At 33.6% G+C, this 21,651-nt stretch overlaps 1 protein-coding gene across 1 annotated transcript in view; it reads left to right on the top strand.

Moving 5' to 3' along the window:
• The window catches only part of LOC111048863 (mucosa-associated lymphoid tissue lymphoma translocation protein 1), a 30,637-nt gene that overhangs the window by 807 nt on the left and 8,179 nt on the right, over positions 1–21,651 (top strand). Inside the window, exons 2-10 of the mRNA XM_022334842.2 lie at positions 4,208–4,371; positions 4,698–4,887; positions 8,724–8,982; positions 10,956–11,048; positions 11,230–11,269; positions 11,517–11,720; positions 12,151–12,340; positions 14,917–15,125; positions 15,693–15,779. Coding sequence (XP_022190534.1) covers positions 4,208–4,371; positions 4,698–4,887; positions 8,724–8,982; positions 10,956–11,048; positions 11,230–11,269; positions 11,517–11,720; positions 12,151–12,340; positions 14,917–15,125; positions 15,693–15,779 — 1,436 coding nt within the window. The remainder of the gene's footprint in view (positions 1–4,207; positions 4,372–4,697; positions 4,888–8,723; positions 8,983–10,955; positions 11,049–11,229; positions 11,270–11,516; positions 11,721–12,150; positions 12,341–14,916; positions 15,126–15,692; positions 15,780–21,651) is intronic.

The following is a 21,651-nucleotide window of genomic DNA, read 5'->3' as shown; positions in this document are numbered from 1 at the left end:
TTATTACTAGGATTGTCAAAATAAAATGAAAACGTATGTAACTTGATTGGCAAGAGCAGGCGGCGTTGAGAATAGGTTACTCAGGTTGTCGATTAGAAACTCACTGACGCTGTAAAAACACTGATTTACTTTAATTAGCCACTGTTTGATTATATTTTTGAAACTGTTGTATTGTGCAGTTTGAAGAGAAACAGGTATTTCATTAAAAATTTGCATTGCCAGTGTAGGTAAACCGGCCTTTACTTTGGATAGTCTACATCTAGGTACGTCAATATTTGCCCTAATTGTTGTTCTGTAATTATGAATCTGACCTCTCACGGTGAAGGATGTCTGATGAGTCTTAACATATTGAATTGATGTCGAGATAATATACTGTCCATAAACTGTGAGTAGACCCAGGCGAAGGAAGATGGGCTTGCCGTGGGCATTAGAATTAATAAATTTTCGCAGAGATTCTTCTGTAGAAGCAAGATGTTCTTTACATGAGCTGAATGTCCTCAGAATAGGATGCTACACTGGATGTGACTGTCACAAACTGAGTGGTACAGTATCAACAGATGCTGTTTGTTACTCAATTTGTACATACTTTGTTTATTTGCTGCTCCTAGCTAAGCTTGTTATCGACAGTGAAGCCGAGGAGAGTAACTGGTTCAGCATTTACACACGTGCAAAAATACACACATCAGCTCTCAAGTTTTACCTTCATTGAGCAACGGTCTGTTGGCCTGGAACTACTCTTTTGTCTGTTGAAAAATGTTTTTGGCTTAAGGACTTCCATTTCCACGACCAACAAGTGTAATGTCATCAGGAAACAGTAATCTCGATCTATCCAAACCAAGGTCATTTATCATGATGAGGAACAACAGTAGGGGCCCCAGCATTGAACCCTGGGGTACTCCATGTGAAACTGCTTTCTCCTCTGATTTTGCACCCATCTTACTAACAACCCAACTACTGTAAAACATGTATAATTCTTCAACATGTTCCATGCCTGTCCCTGTACACCATATCTGAACAGCTTTCTCAATAAGACAGGATATGGCACGCAGTCAAATGGCTTTGAATCTACACAAATTTTCAATTATTAATATACTGAAAATACACCCTGTGAGCATATTCAGTTCATTAGTGCTATTCACTGTGCTTACAATAACTAAATAACCAACAGGAGATAACTAATGCATTGACGGTAACTTGGATTATTTATTTATTCACCAAAAGCGCATACCAAGTCTAATACGTAACATTTAATATTGTCGTAACTGATAACAAAAAACATCAGTAGACCACAATGTGGTCTTTTCAATGCATGTCATGTATAGAAAAGTTTTATGTTTTCATAATAGTTCCAATCTTATTTGTTTATCTATTATTCAACGAGCAGATGTAACCTGCGCTCAGCAAGGATCTGAGATAAACACATATGGATCGAATTATAGTCTATAGTTCCTTGCTGAAATTAAAAGTATTATCTTACCAAATTTACTCATGAATAATCTTCATTGAAATTGAAAATTCTTGTCAAAATAAAAATATATAGAATAATATATTTTGATGGGGCTCAAACTCGCAATCTCTCATTTGTAAGTCCGGCGTGCTACCATTTGCTCCATGAATGCACTCGTTTAATGCGTAGGCCACACTCTTCCTTTTTGCCAAATGGCCAACAAGAGCTGCTTGAGTTGGTGTTGCCATCATCACTGCGATGCGATGTGACCAGAAGACTAGTGTCCCCACCCCCATCAAGTTCATTAGTAGGGAGCCACTCGCCTTAGCTCATCTCAACAGAAATCGGATCAAAGGCAAGCGGTGGCATAGTAGCCATCCACACTCGCGCTCATTTATATGCACTCGACAAGAGTGTGGCGCCGGCATTAGGGTATGTCTGAATGGGCTTTTATCGTATAATTTGAATCATAGATTGAATAAACATAAATTTGTTTTAATTATTGATTTGAAATTGATTGATTAGTAAAAATTAAAATATGTCTTTATTCATCATCCTCGTTAAATTCAGAATCTTTATGCAAAATTTCAAGCTCAGTAGTTCAACGAGAAAATGAGACTATTGTATAACACTATACAATAAACACGTGAATATCAGTGTAATGTTTCAACTGTGTAAATATATAATAATTAGTCAGTAATTATAATAATAGTTAATGTAGATTGATGGAAATATTAGTAGTTCAAGTTGTCTGAAATGAACTTTGCATGAGTCTCTAGTTCTGGATCTGCTTATAATAATTCTTAATACATTTTTTGGAGGACGAGAGTTTTGTAAATGTCTGTAGATTTCCTCCAGAATATTGTACCATGACTCAAATAGGAATATAGATTTGGATAGTGGACCACTGTATTAAAAGTGTTTTCTTATCAACTTCATGGGACAGAGTGTTGTAAATTGAAATAAAATGATAAATTATTCCCAAATATATTTTTTTTTTGTTAGCCTTTGGATGTGTTTCTTCTCTGATCTATTGGATGTAAAACCTTGATTTATAATCAGCTCTAGGATTTAAAAAACATATCTAATCTATTCTTGATAGTAGGCAGAACCACTCTATTTGATACAGTTAAATAGGGTGTGTTGCTGAAGACATGTTTCATTAAAACACAACTATTCCGGAAGTCATTTCAACTGTCGTCTTCAAATTTCCGACAAAATTCACGCACAACATCACTCATAAGATTTTATTCTTCAACTTGACTCTTCTTTGGTAGATTGCCCTATTATCATAGGTAAGGAAAGTATTGCTTTCCGAAAATAATTAAGGTATCCCAATTTTTATACGTTTCAAGGTCCCCTGAGTCCGAAAAAGTGGTTTTTGAGAATTGGTCTGTATGTGTGTGTGTGTGTGTGTATGAGTCTATGTGCGTCTGTGTACACGGTACCTCATCTCCCAATTAACGGAATGACTTGAAATTTGGAACTTAAGGTCCTTATACTATAAGGATCCGACACGAACATTCTCGATCAAATGCAATTCATGATGGCGGCTAAAATGTTGTCAAAAACAGGGTTTTACGCGATTTTCTCGAAAACGGCTCCAATGATTTCGATCAAATTCATACCTAGAAGAGTCATTGATAAGCTTTATCAACTGCCACAAGTCCCATATCTGTAAAAATTTCAGGAGCACTGCACCATCTATGCAAAGTTTGATTTTAGATTCTCAATTATCAGTCTTCATATACTATTTAAACAAAAAAAAATCGAGTGGAAAAGATTGAGCATGAAAATCTCTGCAATTAATGTCCAGTAACATTTCCACCTAAAATTGAAAATAAGCTTGAAATTCAAGAAAATGTGATTATTAAATTGCAAACTGTTGGCAACTGTTGGTTCTATTAAATCATTCACTACGAAGAGATAGCAGACCTCGTGTGTCTCCAGCGTTATTGACCTATCACCAGCTGTCTCATAATATCTTTGAATAGTAGACTTGAAATGCGCGAGAACACTAGCGTCAGGTGATCAATTTTCATAACGGCATGGAAAGTTGTGTGAGTGCTCCACACCAGATTTTTATCACAAGTAATTTATTGGAAATATTATATTGTAGGTTTCTATTGTAAATTTCAGGTTGTTATGCGTTCGAGGCGTTTAAGGCGAATCAAGTAATTTCATAGTAGCTTATTATGATTGCAAAGGATTACCAAACTATTGGTGATGGTGATATTTTATTTTTTACAGTAATATTTTTGTTGATTCTGTTAATCATTTTGGTTTTTTGATACTCGGTATTTTTGAATATAGAATACAGAGGTCTAGATGTCAAGCTGTTCTGATCTTCAATGATTTGTGATTTAACAAATAGCCTAGCTTTTATATTGACAAGAAATATATGTATATTTAAAATTTATCTAATTTACAAAAATATTGGTTTGTACGTGAGAAACAAATGTCCCATGTTATAGCTTACTAAAAAATATTTTTTCTCATGAAATTTATATTGAAAAAATCTAAAGGTGCGTACAGAAATACGCGCCGCGAACATGAGCAATTCACTTTTGATCAGCTGACTATATCTGTATTTTTACAGAAACTGTAAAAGATATAGATATAAAAAGCTTGGTATCAGCTGATTAAAAGTGAATTGCTCAATTGTTCGCGGCGCGTAAATCTGTACGCACCTTAATATGACTTATTATTCTCATTATTCAATGAAAAATTCAAAATAATATTCACATTATTTTTTTTTAGTTGTGATATGAGTGATGAAAACTTCAACTCTCCTTTGGCGAATTATACTCCTGCGGAAATGATCCTACAAGAATTGGTCATTCGTGATGCTGATGTTGAAAAGTTGTGCATTATTCTTCAGGGATGTGACTTGATGGATGCATTAACTCTACTTTTAGAGCATGGTTGGTACTTGCTACAACATTAATGTAGGCTAAATAAAATAATAAAAATTTACTTGTTACCAAACTTGACTCAGAATACACAATAACTATCTGATCTTTAGACGTGATTAATACAATTTCCCATCAAGTACTCCTAACAGAGTATATTATCCTAGTGCTAAGTCTTGATCTAGATTGCTATTCCTCTTCATAAACCTCGTTTCACTGGTAAAATTATCAGATTTCTGTGAATACTAAAACTTGATAGAAATCCGATTAATTAAAAATTTCTGTGGAAAAATTTCATTTCATTTAAACACTGTATGAAATGATAATTTCATTTTCAGAACCACTTGAAATAACAAAGCAGCCTGGTGATTCAGATGATCCCGGCAGAATATTGTATGTGAAGGAGAATGATTATATGCAATTGGAGTGCACTGCCAGTGGTATTCCAGTTCCAACCTATCAGTGGTATAAGGATGGAATATTACTTGAAGACCAGACAACCTCTTTTCTACTTATCGAAGAATTTGGGTCAGTTAAATAATATGTACTATATATATATTTTAGATAGTTGAGTCATCAATTATACAGAGTGTTCCAGAAGTAGAGTCGAACATTTTATGGTATTGTACCTGGATGATAAATTTTCTCTGTTATTCTTTGACCAATCCTTATAAATAAGGTATACTTGGAATTTGATAAAATTTGCTAACTTCTTTGTCTCTTGTAAATTTTCTGTAAAGTGAACGGTTTTCGTGAAATATGCCATCAAAAATTAAAATTGCCGCCATTTTGAATATGTACATAGAAAATTTTTCATTTTTTTTTAAAGTTGAGTCTTTATAGCATAAATATTCATGCTGAATTTCAGATTAATACAACATTTCGTTCTTGAGATAGAAATTCTCAAGTGAAAAAAAAACAAAACGGCAGCTATAAGGATAACCACTGAGTTACGGACACTTAAAATACGACATTTGTAGTCTTCTATCATCCAGTAACAATACCCTAAAATTTTCGACACTACTTCTGAAGCACTCAGTATAATAAGTGTATGTATACAGAGTGTTCTGAAAAAAGGTGCCCATAAGTCAGGGCATGATTCCTCACATCAAAAGAAGAAAAAAGTTCTAATTAACATAGGTGCAAAAATGCTTAGTTACCAAGTTATACAGGATGAAAGATTTCGTCTGAATTTCAATTCCCCTGCTGAAACGAAGCCCTATGGGTATGTGTTGGCTGTTAATTAAGATGTACAATTTAGCGAACTTTATGTAAAATAAACTGAAAAATTGAATAAAACCGTTTCAAGACCTGTAGCTACAGTAATTTTCAAGATATGTGACGTAACACGCGAAATTTGGTCCCGAAAAACAAGTTCCATTAAGGTTTGGTACAGATTTACTATGTCAAATATACAATAAACACAAAATATTTTTCTACTAAACTTGTATAAAATTCAATTTTGAAGAGAGAGATGTAAAATAAGTATAATAGTCAAACGCAACCTTTAAAAAATAATCCTCTATTACGTCATACAAAACGCATGAAAAATAGACAAAATCTGTTAAGCTCTCTACAAATGTAAATATTAAGGTTTATTTTTTTAAAGGTTGCGTTTGTCTATTACAGACTTATTCTACATCTTTCTCTTTGAAATAAAATTTTATAAAAGTTTTGTGGGAAATATTTTATGTTTACTGTACATTTAACATAGTAAATATCTGCTTCAAATCTTGAAGGAACTTGTTTTTCGGGACCAAGTTTCGCGTATTTCGTCAAATAACTACTGAAAATTACTGTAGCTACAGGACTGGAAACGGTTTTATTCAATTTTTAAGTTCATTTTACATGAAGTACGCTAAATTGTACATCTTAATTAACAGCTAACACATACCCGTAAGGCTTCGTTTCAGCAGGGGAACTGAAATTCAGATGAAATCTTTCACCCTGTATAACTTGGTAACTGATCATTTTCGATCCTATATCAATTAGAACTTTTTTCTTCTTCTGATGTGAGGAAACACACACTGACTTATGGGCACCTAATTTTCAGAAAACTCTGTATAAATTTTGTATGAACCATGGCATTTCACGTGGAATTATGTTATAAGTAAATGAGAAACTATCTGTAATTATTATACATGCCTGCAATATTTTGTTTGTCCCATAAAACGTACTATTATTCAACTATGTGTTTTTGGTTAGGTAGGCTATGGTTATGAATCATCTTTTCACGTCACACAGTATTATTCATAAAACATTTTTGTATTCATAATACAATGAATGTGTAATATTCTCCATTTATTATAACCGTTAGTTTTTGTGCTGTCAGAAATTAATATTTCTGATTTCTATCTTCATCTTCAAAACAGAGGATTACAAATGTAGTTATGTTTTTCATTGTCAATAGTTTAATTTGTTCTATGGCTTCTTTGTGGCTCAAGGATCCACGAAAAAAATGACAACGAGCTTACTTTGACATTGAGTCCTTATCGCATGCAGTTCAATGATCGGCTAGCTAAAACTGGTTTTGCTTTGTATATCAAACAGGAAATACGCAAAATACGTACATAAAGAATATTAGTCACTAATGAAATTATCTGGCATCGATGTTCTATAAATGGATGGGTGTCCAATTCCCGTACACAAACTGATAACATTTTTTTGCTGAGGGTGAGAGATCCGAACTCCTCTAAATACCCATTATGATTTTAAAAATCGCTTTCCGGTCCTTCTTATCTCACCACTTTTAGGTCAACTCTCATCATCATCCCGTCTCAGTACCCACGCACAAGCGTAGAGTCCATGTAGGCATCATGCTCAGCGTAAAAAAAGTTAAAATTCACCAACTTCATTACATAATGAATAATTAATTTATTTGGAACTTTAAGGGTCGCTTTCACCAATGTAATTCAACTTTTAAACCAGTTTAATCAATGCTAAATTTTTATTATAATGTGTTTCAATTGAGTCAGCTGATGGTTTAAACTAGAATTTAAGTTTATTTTTTGGATAAAGCATCCTAAATCTCGCAGCAACGGACAATTCCATGAAGCAATAATAATTGATAATCATTTCAGTTCTTACAGTATGATCTAATTGTTATATCCTATTACAGTATATTAAGCGAGCAATTTCTGTATAACTGCTTATATTTTTATATCTGGTTATGTGGTTATTTCTGTTCAACGGATCTCGAAAACAGCTCTAACGATTTTTACGAAATTTGGAATATATGGAATATAGTAGGTTTATGATATCAAAATTCGATTGCACTAGGTCTCATCCCTGGGAAAACTCGCTGAAGGACATTAAAAGGATAATTCATCCTTGGCTGAAAACAGCTGTGGATAGTAAAAAAGTGAGTAAGCGAGTATGTGAAAAATCAAAATATCGCATCCCCGAAATTTATAAGATGACATATAGCCAGCTGTGAAATATAAACACGATCATTTTAGAGAATTGCTTTCTTTTTATCAATGAATAAAAAACTGTTGTGGCGCACTCACACAACTTTCCTTGCCGTTATGAAAATTGATCACCTGACGCTAGTGTTCCCGCGCATCTCAAGTCTACTATTCAAAGATCTGAGCCAGCTGGTGACAGGAAATACTGCGTAGTGAATGATTTAATGGAATCAACAGTTGCCAACAGTTTGCAATTGAATAATCACATTTTCTCAAATTTCAAGCTTATTTTCAATTTTAGGTGAAAATGTTACTGGACATTAATCAAAGAGGTTTTCATGCTCAATCTTTTCCACTCGAAATTTTTCGTTTAAATTATATCTGAGACCTGATAATTGAAAATCTAAAATCAAACTTTGCATAGAAGGGGCGGAGCTCCTGAAATTTTTACAGATATGGGCAGTTGATATAGCTTATCAATGACTATCTTATAGGTATGAATTTGATTAAAATCGTTGGAGCCATTTTCAAGAAAATCGCGAAAAACCCTGTTTTTGACAACATTTTAGCCGCCATCTTGAATTGCATTTGATCGAAATTGTTCGTGTCGGATCCTTATAGTGTAAGGACCTTAAGTTCCAAATTTCAAGTCATTCCTTTTATTGGGAAATGAGATATCGTGTACACAGACACACACACACACACACACACACACATACAGACCAATACCCAGAAACCACTTTTTTGGACTCAGGGGACCTTGAAACGTATAGAAATTTAGAAATTGGGGTACCTTAATTTTTTTCAGAAAGCAATACTTTCCTTACCTATGGTAATAGGGCAAGGAAAGTAAAAATAACGAGCGAAGCTCGGTGCCTCGATATTCTAGTATAATATTGTCAATCTGTTTGTAATAATTTGTTTATTCTATTGTTTGTGCTGATTATGTCGACAAAGGGGTGACCATTGTGGAGAGTATTACTGTTGCGTGAGGCAAGTTGCCAATAATGGAGACGAAGTGAAAGAGCAGTCCAACTGTGTGACAGTCAAACAACTGCCTGAGGCGCCTGTCATCAGCTTCGATCTTCCGCGCACCAAGACCATCAAGAAGGGCGAACAGTTGTCGCTCTCCATTTACGCCTATGCCTTTCCAGCCCCTCACTATTCATGGTATCATGGCAATGCTCTCTTGTCCTCTAAATCATCCGAATTATTGGTGAGATGTGCTATGTTATTTCTTATTTGAGGAAAATAATATTTTATTCGATCAGTCAACAACTTTGTGCTGGATGTATTGAAGGCAGATTTCTTACAAATTGGAAGAAGATTTGGAAGGTTACATAGACCGACAATATATTCAATCTGAAACTCAGAATTTCAATCAACATTATGGCGCGCGGCCCATTTTTGTAACACTAGGACACGCGCCTTACAGTTTGTGCAACAGTTATTTCTTTCAAGAGAACAATAATTTTCATGATAATTTATTATTGTAACTTACAGTTTGGAAACCTTAGGCCTACTTTCAAATGTTTCTCACAACAAGCAGTGATATAATATCCGTTTATTTTATGGCATTTTTGATGTTTGACACTTACATGATCAGTAGAAAAATTATATGGGGCTATTGTACACTGAAATTCCTACAGGGAAATCAAGTTTAGTAAGATGCAATAAAATGCTTCAACCTAATTATTGCCTACATTATATTTTCATTGTTTTGTTGCAGGTGTTATTTTTAAATATTTTCTCCTTACACTTGCCGGTTTTTGCTAGGTACTATGAACGAAACCAAACTATCTTCTCTTTCTCTCTAAGACATCAACTTTGTCACTATATTTGACATCATACATTGCCAAAATCATCAGCCTCAATTTCACTTTATTCCTAAATACTTTAAAATTGAACTTTCGCATTACTGAAGTCAGTAGCGTATTCGCAGCCATTATAATTTTCTGAACTTTCGTGAAGCATTCGTTCTATTCCGCTTGTTCTCTTGACATGGTTATTCACATCAAAATATTTCTTCTACTGTATTATATTTCAAGGATTTTTAAAAACTATGCAAATCTACCACTTCTACCCTATACATCTTAGTTTATTATTCAGTAATGATGAAAAATCACACATCATGTGAAAGAACAATTAAATCTGAACAAGGTTCCTTAGGAATTTTCAAATTCAGTATAGAGGGAGGGGGAATACACCCAAAATACAAATACAACCAAAATACAAATTTTTCATTATAATACCTTTTCAAGGCCTTTCTAACCAAAAAAATCCATATTTGGATTTCATTCTACGACGGTTCTATTCTATCAGAATCACCCGTTAGATCCTAGATTTAGTGGAGAGGCACGCCTAAGGACACCTCAAAGATCAAAATGTTAAACACTCATAACTTTTGACACAATGATCGGATCTTATCTTACTACAGCTCATTCTTCTCAGCTCGTCAAGGCAAATCAAAATCATCTATCATAAGTGAAATTAGATGAACAAATTGAAAATTCCTCCTTATACTCATATGTTTATACCCAAAAAATAGCTTATTTCCATATTCAATGCTGTCTATCTTGTGAATCACTTCACATAAAAAATTCAAAATGTAGTGATGCTTGTAGAGAATTTTCTCCTCTTTTCACTCTCATAAACGATACTTTCGTTCTCCATACTATTAAAAGTTACAGCCGATAAAAAAGTGGTGATTTATATTTTTCGCGATTCTACTGTTAATCAAGTTTTGTGTTTCTAAAAAGATTCTACATGATAGAAGCTCGCGATTAATCTCAAATTGAAGAGAAATCCATGCTCTGTAAGCTGAGTTGCCTTAAATCCATGTTGATTATTATCGAAAAACTGACCATATTGTGAAAATGTGGAAAATATCGCCAATTCCTTGGTTTTTTAAAACAATCGAATGTAACATCATATATATTTTTACGAAAATCATTCACCTCACATGAAAGAGGATATTCTGTTCTGCAATTCATTTACACAATATTCGGTTCACAATATATTTCCCAGAAAATGCTGGCAAATATTATTTCCATAGTATACCTTATATTGTACATTGAACAACTTCATTACTTATTTAAATCATAGAAAAGATATTGCATAGCTCATGGTATATTTTCTCTATGCTCACATTCACTTGAATGAAATCTAGATTCTCATTCCCTTTTTCAGATAGACGAGATTGAAGTGGAAAATGAGGGTGAATATAGATGTTGCATTCAAAACAAAGTTGGAGAGCTCTGGAGCAAAACTTGTAAAGTAACAGTAAGTAAAGCCTACATTATAGAAAAATATCAAAATCACATAGAACCTCGCATTACTTTGTTGAGAATTAATTTTTATCGTCTATCATTATATTGAGCACTCAGATAATATTGTGCGAGAGTCACATTCTCGCTAGTTTATAATCAAAACGAAATAAAATTAAATTGAAAATGTTTTACAGGTTTACTACCCATGTGAAGAAAAGTTGGAGAAAAATCATGGTGAGTATTTTCATACATTTTCATTTACTTTATTGACTATCAAGATTACTGTACGGAATTCTTGAATAAAAATATTGATACCTTTCACATGCTTTCACAAGTCAGGAATGCTTTGATTGAAAACTTCCAAGATTATATCAATCATTAATACTTTTATCATTCAAATACTGAATGTCTATAATAATAATATTTCATTACTATTTATATTTTATAACTTGTCATTGTATGTTTTTATTTCAATTTACAGCTTCAGCTAAGTTTGCATTACTAATTGGGAATAGTAAATACGAGCATTACAAGGAGTTGTTGACCCCTGAAAATGACTTAATGGTTTTGACTGAAATATTGAAAAAACTTAATTTTGAAGTAATCACTCTTCAAGACCTATCACTCATAGAAATGACCAACGCTGTGAAATGGTTCTGTAAAGCGCTACCGCCGAAAGCTTATGGTAAGTTCATTATTTTAGTTCATCCAAATATAGTTTTCAAATATTTATTTTTAATAGAAATCTTTTCTTTTATTATGAATAATCATAAATTTAAATAGATAGTTTATTCTCTTATACTATTCAGCTGCAAGGTCTGAAAAAGGATTTTTTTCAGATTTAGAAAGTTTATTTCAACCGCATTCATTTATTTAAAAATAACTTCTTTGATAAGTTGCCCAGCAAATACAGTTTATACGTCTTAAAGATATTCCTGTGAAGACGCGCCGACAGTCAAATTTTGGATAATTTATCAATAATTTTCAACGTAGCCGCACCAAAATTATTTAACAATATTTCATGTGTCAATATTGTATTGAATTTCGCTTGCTATTTTGGCAATGTCTTGCCACCTACTAATAAATGTTTTTACTACTAACTAATGTTTTTGCAGCATTTTTCTATTTTGTTGGTCATGGCTTCAAATTGAACAACAGATACATGATGCCAGTGGATTGTCCGCCAGTCAACGATTTATGCCATTCCGATTGCTTCTCGGACGCTTTCCTTGAGAAGGAATTCATGGAATCAGATACTCAACTCATTGTCATTGTTTTTGATATGTGTCTCAAAGTTCTCAAAGGGTAATTCTTTTTTATTAATCAACATCTATTCTAACACTTGCATGTTGTTTTGGCTCCCAACTCCAATAAAGTCTCCAACCTTTTGAAGCTTTCAAGATTATGGTTCCCACAACAGTACTGTCATGATTTGTTTAGTTTTATGTGTGTCTAGTTCTAATTTACGGCAAAACCAGAAAGTTGAGGTAGAAAACAGCAGTTTTTGTGGGCCAAAATAAAGGCATTCAATCGGTCAAGTTATCAGCATTCATTTAAATAATTCACTTGTATATTAGCATCCATTTATATGTTTTTGATATTTTTCATAGATAGAGAAATGTACTTGTGCAACGCAGTGTGAGTCATAGACTGACTTCTAATTCTACCAGTGCCCATCAACTCAACGATTCTTTGGCTACAGCATCTAAATAGATCATTATCTTTATCTTTGAATTGTCATTTTCCGAAAAATTGTAATGAATCTATCGGTTTTTGCAGTATTAGTTCATTAAAATCTAGTATAAATAACATTAGCATTTAATAAAGAATTTTCTATGCCAGGTTCAAGTTGTATATGGTACCTCACCTTTCTCTTCTAATCAGTTGTGGTCATAAAGTATTGAATTATATTAAATATGTAAAATGCAGGATTAAATATTCTTAATTATGTAATTTTATATAATTATATTCATCTATAATATTATAAAGAAAGAAATTGGCTTAAACATGTACGGGATAGGAAGTACACGATTGATGCATTATCTCTTATGAACTAATGAACTGATAAACTTGCAATGTTACATGAAGATTCTGAATTTACCGAGGATTATTTTCATTGCTATCAGTTAATTAATTTTAATACAATATTATGGAATCAAATTTATTCAATTTGTAATTCAAAATTTTCGCAACAATAAAAGTCAAATCAAACAGATCTTTCTCCAAGTGACTCCGTAGAATAATTGGAAGCACGCGAGACTTATGAATGAAAGGTTGCAGGTTCAAACCAATCAACTATTTTTTGGGCTGAGAATCAGAGCAACTCCGATGAAGTTTATCCACGTAATTTTCCAAAATAATAAATAATTACTCTATTTCTTATGTTTCCTGTACCAATTTGTTGTGATATTACAATATGTTAGCACAAAATGTTGTGAGATTACATTTCACAACACTAACTTTTCTCCATAGCAAAGCACGAGTCACCTGTTAGTTATTCATAAAATTAATCAGGGGCGAGGCGTGACTTTTTGGCTCAGTCATCTCCAGGAACAATTCAGTTGAAAGTTTGAATGAAATCTGCAACCCCCCCCCCCCAATACTTTAAAGATTATGTTTCATTTTGGACGATTATTTATCGAGCAAGATGACATCTAGTCATCAGTCTAAGCTCTAGTGAGTCTAAGCTCACTATTCAAAATCCTAGAGTTGAAAAGTCTAGAACTTGGCTAAATCTCAAGCTCGGAAACTGGCCCTCAAATTAATTCAAAAAATTGAAATGGAATTCTTTATTCTTTATTGATTCATACAACAAGTACATCATCAAAATGACAGGGAGAGAAAAAATAAGGTGACCTTGTGCTATTCATCTCCCAAATTTAGATAAGGTTACACACAGTCGGAAATAGGTCAAGTCTTGTAGTTGTTCACTTAATTTTCAGTTCTTGATTATTTTCACAAAGTATATTTTTAAATTTAGATGCTTCAAAACCAAACATAGAAGAAATAATAAAAATTATCAATAACAAATTGCAAACAAAATAATAACTATCGTACGGTTTGCAACACTGGCGCGGAACAGTGGAATCGCAGAAAATAGCGATGTCTTTGACCGTTTACTCCACCATCGTTTACGGGGAGAGGGAGAGTGATGATGAAGAGTGGTGGTAACCAATGCTAAAAAAAAGCATTACTGGAATCGCATGTTTTTGAGAATCACATTGAACAGATGGAACTGAATGCAGTAGTCTACTTTATTCAAGCTTGGCGCGCTCGCAAAAAACGTTTCTCTTTTGGTTTCTTCACCTTTTTTGTATTTATTTTCAATTTAATAATATACATATAAATTTCTGTCCAGTCATCGGCGAATCCAGAGATGACCGGACACCTCGCCACAGAAATTAATAATACTTTTTACTTTAGTTCCTATACAAAATAATTGATCTTTATACATAGGGAAAGAGGAAATTCTAAAGTTTTTTTACAGTAATTACGTTAGACCCATATTCGACTAGGCAGCCAGGATGCGCAGTCTGCCAGGTTGATGGTCGCTCACTCCATCACTGTGCACAGCACAGCCACATTGATAGGGCGACCACACTGGTAGCCAAAACGTGGCTGCACTAGTCTAAAAACAATGTCCGGTGATGATTGAGCGACTGGCTGACTGCGTGTACTGAAGGTACTACAGGTGAGGTCTTTTAGAGACCCGATGTGATTATTGTAAAAATTTTATCTTTCTATTGGTATAATTTAAAAATTGTTCTTTTCGGATTAATACTTCAGTATATTATATTTAATCTGTTAATCATTTAGAATAACTCTATAATTTGATTTCTCTTGTTCTATGGTTGAATCTAATCAATTCTATCTATTTACAGACCTGCCAAGCTTGATAACAAAAAGGAACCAGTTTGTGAATACACGAGAGAGGATTTGTCGGTCTCATTTCTGCAATGCTTATCGACATCCAGTCAATTAGAATCCTATGAAACTGTTCAAAGAGATCATGGACTTTATTTCTCACATCTCCGTAAATTTCTAGAAAAAGATATACCTGTTACAAGAGTATTTCAGGAAGCGCACAGAGGTAAATTTTGGAATAAAATCATCTTTCATGCCTCAAATTACCCATTCATTGTAACTTTACTTTTTTCAATCTACATATGTAATCTTCTGTAATTCAATATTTGAAGGTTATCAGTCTCAATGAGTTTATGCATTTGGTACAAGTTCAGCATGTATTTTTTGCGTATTGTGGTAGTTGGAGAAAACTCCAAGATTTGAAAAATTTGCTAATGCAAAATCAAAAGTTCTATCTGGATTCTGAAGTTATATTTATAACCGTTCATGTTGTTTAATATTATTTTTATGCATTTGCATATTAGGACGATTAAAAAAATCCAAAAGTGGATATGGTCACGAAAATAATAGAGATTATAAACTACAATATCAATTTATCTGTATAATTAACCAACAATAATAAAATTTTATTTTTCATCTTAAATTAAAGCGATGCAAGTTTTTTTATAATGGTTTTTAGTGATTGGGTTTTCTTGATTTTCAACCTTTAGATTCTATAATAATTTTCTGAATAATCACTGAATAATTGCTTCATTGTAAGATGATTAGATTCATGTAGATTTTTTTCCAACAGAATTCAACGAGAATGAAACAGTGAAACAGAAGCCTTGCATGTGTTATGATGATGCTGACCGGTTTTGTCTCACAGATCCTGTTGATGGTAACTAATTTTCAGTTTCTAACGATACTTTCTTCCTGGAGTTTCTCCTCTATGTAATTTATTTTATATTACTGAAAATTGTTGGTACTTTGCCGCATTACTAGACCGCTTCATTGAGTTGAATGGAAATTAGTACTGGACACACCTATTCGTTGCTACAGGAGAAGATTTGGTGATTTTTACAGACTTTAGGGCGTAAATTCAGCTGCGTAATCTTTACTGAAGCATGGTTCAACGATGAGTGTTGAAATTATTATCTATCAACCATTCAGATTATACAATAGTTTGAACCAGAGTGATGGTTTGATCGCAATGACCATAAATCTAAATATAGCTATGACATGCTCATATGTTAGGACAGTCTAGCCACTTTTCTCTCCTTGGCCTGTCGCAGCCCTAGCTCCAGCCCTGAGCGAATATTGCAGTCAGGAATCACTTGGAAATTCAAGCACAGGAAATTTCTGTACGTATTCTCAGAGTTGAGTCATGTGTTAATGTGTTGAGCATGGAACAGTACAAAACAGGTTTCTTTGTCCACGTCCAATCTATAATACAGTATTAATACAATTATTCTATAATAGGTTATAATAATATTTTCCTCAGTTTTCGAGTCTCTGGCAGTTGAAACCCAAAAAGCTATGTTTCAACTCGATTTGCTTTTGTCTGTCTGTATGTAACGCGATTACGGCTTGATAGAATTCGATTAGATTTGGCAGGAATATTCCTATTTTCAACTGCGCGTCGATGTATACACAAGGTTTTTTGAAATTTTAAGGATAATATGAAAGGAAAAGGAATTCCTCCATACTCCGATATCACTATACAGAGTGGGTGAAAATTCCGAGAACGGCCTAATATCTCATACACAAAGGTAATTTTACGGTGGTTGTGATTGGGGATCCTACTTATATTAAAAATACTACTTTACTATGACTTTGAAAATCTGGTCCGCCATCTTGGATCCGCCATGTTGAATGCAACTTTGTTTTTTTAAATAGGAAGGTGGTCATGCGATACATGATTTTGATACAAAATTCCAAGAAAAAATGAATGGCGAAAACCGCATATCGATATCTCAAACCGTTTCGAAGATATTTACATTATTAACTAGTAGTTCTGTGAACAGTAGACCTCGCGCAGTTATAACGACGTCCCAAACCATAAGCACATCCACACTGATACACCAACTATTTATTTGATCAGATCATGCTCACACAAGATTTAATTATCATATAACGCTTTCCGGAATTTAGCGCGAGAAAACCAGAAGACATCTATAGTGAGGTCCACGTTATAATGACAGTATTTGATCAAATTTGGTTTTGCTATCCTTGTCTATCATTCGACAAAGCCGGTTGTACTATCCTTTTCTAGGTCCACAACGATGTCAATTATGTTTTTGACGTTGTAGAAATATAATTAATTAATGCAGAGAATCGGCATCGCTATTCTTCTATCTTTTTCCACTGCCATTATAACGTGAACCACACTATAGGCGCCCAGACGAGCAGTTATAAGTTCTTTGCATCCTATTCAATAGTGCATAAAAATTGAATAGGCATGAAATAAATGAGGCATGCAATTTATAGTCTACACAGCTGTTAATTTTTTACCAAGTTACATTGAGATAAATTGAATTGCATGCGTCATAGCATGCAATTTATAGTCAACTCGACAGCTGCTTTTATTATGAATAATTCTATAGTCTGATTTTTACTCTAATATTGACGTATGAAGGAGGCTCCTTTTTCCTTTTATATTATCCTTGAAATGCAAAATTTCCAAAAACCTTGTATATACGTCGACGCGCAATTTAAAAATCTGGTGTGGTACACTCACACAACTTTCCTTGCTCATTGAACTGCGAGCCTCATTCTTAAACGAGAATCGTTTAGAGGAATAACATAATGACGATTGGCGGCAACATATTATTTGATACTACGATCAGACTACTGTATATGTGTATATATAATTGTTTTCAGAGTATATTTTCCTTCGTGTAAATTGTGAAATTCGATGTTTTTACTTTCCTTGCCCTATTACCATAGGTAAGGAAAGTATTGCTTTCCAAAAAAATCTGGTGTGGTACACTCACACAACTTTCCTTGCTCATTGAACTATTTAAAATTTTACATCTATTTTCGCTTAAAAACCTTTCCCCTTATTTTGATCAAATATTTCTCTTGTAAAAAAAACATCCACGGAACAAAGTGCCCTTTTTATAACCCTACCTTAAAATTTCCAATATAGTTCGCTAAATAAACCTAAGCCTCAATATCAAACGAGAATAATTTAGGAGAAAAACATAATGACGATTGACGGCAACATATTTGCAACTACGATCAGACTACTGTATATGTGTTTATACAATTGTTTTCAGAGTACTTTTTCCTTCATGTAAATTGTGAAATTCGATGATTTTTTTGAAATTCGTCAAAACAGCTGTTCTACAGATGATAGTCAAGATATTTCATCTTGACTATGACTGTGTTCATTTTATAAACTGCTCTACCTACCCACGGTATATGGAAGAAGAAAAAGTAAAAAAAACCGTGTTCCTACCTACCTCATGCACGAGAAGGAGGTTACAAAGTCCATTTCTCAAGGATTGGGTGGACCCCCCATTAGTACCCCAGAAAAAAGACTCATGTCAGTTGATAGAGCTAATAAATAACTATACAGGGTATGGATTTGAAAAAAATTGTTAAAGCCGTTTTTGAGAAAATCGTGAAAAACATGGTTTTTTAGTAACTGTCATTTTTCTCAAGAATATTACGGAGCTCCTAAAATTTTCACAGAAATGAGACTCATGTCAGTTGATAGGGCTTATAAATAGCTATCCATGGTATAAATTTGAAGAAAATCGTTAGAGCCATTTTCGAGAAAAACGTGAAAAACATGGTTTTTTAGTCATTATCCGCCATTTTTTCTGCCATCTTGAATTGAATTTTATTGAATTTCTTATTGTCGGGTCCTCATGGTATAAGGACCTTAAGTTTAAAATTTCAAGTCAATCGGTTAATTAGGAATGGAGTTATCGTGTTCACAGACATACACACATACACACACACACACACATACACACACACACACACACACACACATACACACACACAGACCAATACCCAAAAATCATGTTTTTGGACTCAGGGGACCTTGAAACGTATAGAAAACTTGAAATTGGGGTACCTTAATTTTTTTTGGAAAGCAATACTTTCCTTACCTATGGTAGTAGGGCAAGGAAAGTAAAAAAATTAAGGTACCCTAATTTCATGTTTTCTATACGTTTCAAGGTCCCCTGAGTCCAAAAAAATGATTTTTGGGTGTTGGTCTGTGTGTGTGCATGTGTGTGTGTGTGTGTGTATGTGTGTGTGCATGTGTGTGTGTGTGTATGTGTGTGTGTATGTGTGTGTGTGTATGTGTGTGTGTGTATGTGTGTATGTCTGTGAACACGATAACTCCATTCCTAATTAACCGATTGAGTTGAAATTTTAAACTTGAGGTCCTTATACCATGAGGATCCGATAATAAGAAATTCAATAAAATCCAATTCAAGATGGCGGAAAAAATGGCGGATAATTACTAAAAAACCATGTTTTTCACGGTTTTCTCGAAAACGGCTTTAACGATTTCCTTCAAATTTATACCATGGATAGCTATTTATAAGCCCTATCAACTGACATAAGTCTCATTTCAGGGAAAATTGTAGGAGCTCCGTAATATTCTTGAGAAAAATGGCGGATGATGACTAAAAAACCATGTTTTTCACGGTTTTCTCGAAAACGGCTTCAACGATTTTCTTCAAATTTAAACCATGGATAGCTCTTCATAAGCCCTATCAAATGACATAAGTCTCATTTCAGGGAAAATTGTAGGAGCTCCGTAATATTCTTGAGAAAAATGGCGGATAATTACTAAAAAACTATGTTTTTCACGATTTTCTCAAAAATAACGACCGATTTTTTTCAAATTCATACTCTGTATAGTTAGTTATTTATCAGCTCTATCAACTGGCATGAGTCTCCTTTCTGGGAAACCAATGGGGGGTTCATCCCATCCTTGGGAAATGGACTTAGTAACCTCCTTCTCGTGCATGAGGTAGGTAGGTAGCGCAGTTCATAAAAATAACACATAGTCGAGATATTTCATCTGTAGAACAGCTGTTTTGACGACTTTAAAAAAAGTACGACTAAAAAAATTTTCGAATTTCACAATTATTCACTCTAAGGAAAAATACTTTGAAAACAATTATATATACACATATACAGAAGTCTGATCGTAGTTTCAAATATGGGCAAGGAAAGTTGTGTGAGTGTACGACACCAGATTTTTTTTAAATTCGTCAAAACAGCTGTTCTACAGATGAAAATCTCGACTATGTGTTCTTTTTATAAACTGCTCTACCTACCTACCTCATGCACGAGAAGGAGTTTACAAAGTCCATTTCTCAAGGATGAGGTGGACCTCATTAGTTTCCAAGGAAAAAAACTCATGCCAGTTAATAGAGCTGATAAATAACTATACAGAGTATGAATTTGAAATAAATCAGTCAAGTCATTTTTGAGAAAATCGTGAAAAACATGGTTTTTTAGTAACTTAATTATCCGCCATTTTTCTCAAGAATATTATGGAGCTCCTGTAATTTTCCCAGAAATGAGACTAATGTCAGTTGATAGGGCTTATAAATAGCTATCCACGGTATAAATTTGAAGAAAATCGTTAAAGCTGTTTTCGAAAAAACAGTAAAAAAATTGTTTTTTTTTAGTAATTATTCGCCATTTTTTTCAAGAATATTACAGAGCTCCTGCAATTTTCCCAGAAATGAGATTCATATCAGTTGATAGGGCTTATAAATAGGTATCCATGGTATAAATTTGAAGAAAATCATTAAAGCCGTTTTCGAGAAAATCGTGAAAAAACATGGTTTTTTAGTAATTATCCGCCATTTTTCTCAAGAATATTATGGAGCTCCTGCAATTGTCCCAGAAATGAGACTCATGTCAGTTGATAGGGCTTATAAGTAGCTATCTATAGTATAAATTTGAAGAAAATCGTTAGAGCCGTTTTCGAGAAAACCGTGAAAAACATTGTTTTTAGTAATTATCCGCCATTTCTTCCGTCATCTTGAATTGAATTTCTTATTGTCGGGTCCTCATGGTATAAGGACCGTAAGTTTAAAATTTCATGTCAATCGGTTAATTAGGAATGGAATTATCGTGTTCACAGACATACACACAGACCAACACCCAAAAATCATGTTTATGGACTCAGAGGACCTTGAAACGTATAGAAAACTTGAAATTGGGATACCTTAATTTTTTTTGGAAAGCAATACTTTCCTTACCTATGGTAGTAGGGCAAGGAAAGTAAAAAGGAACATACCTGTCAAATTTCATGAAAATCTATTACCGTGTTTCGCCGTAAATTCGCAACATATATTCATATAAACATTTAAACATTAAGAGAAATGCCAAACCGTCGACTTGAATCTTAGACCTCACTTCGCTCGGTCAATCAATACAATTCGAAGCATTAATGAGAGAAAAAAGTATGAGAGCGGCTTAGTATCTAATAAAAAAATGTGATTTCAAGGAGGGTGTAATCGGGGATCCTCCCCAAATTAAAAATACTATTTTACTATGACTTTAAAAATCTGGTCCGCCATCTTGGGTTCGCCATATTGAGTACAACTTTATTTTTTTAATAGGAAGGTTGTCATGCGATACATGATTTCAATACGGAATTTCAAGAAAAAATGAATGGCAAAGCCCGCACATCGATATTTCAAACCGTTTAGAAGATATTCACATTATTAATCAATACCACTTATGTATTTCATTTCTGATTTGCATAGTAATAATATTAATAATGT

The sequence above is a fragment of the Nilaparvata lugens genome, chromosome 2 (genome assembly GCF_014356525.2).
Source record: "Nilaparvata lugens isolate BPH chromosome 2, ASM1435652v1, whole genome shotgun sequence".
NCBI lineage: Eukaryota > Metazoa > Arthropoda > Insecta > Hemiptera > Delphacidae > Nilaparvata > Nilaparvata lugens.
Note: the sequence above shows the minus strand (reverse complement) of the source record. Positions and strands in the feature narration are given on the sequence as shown.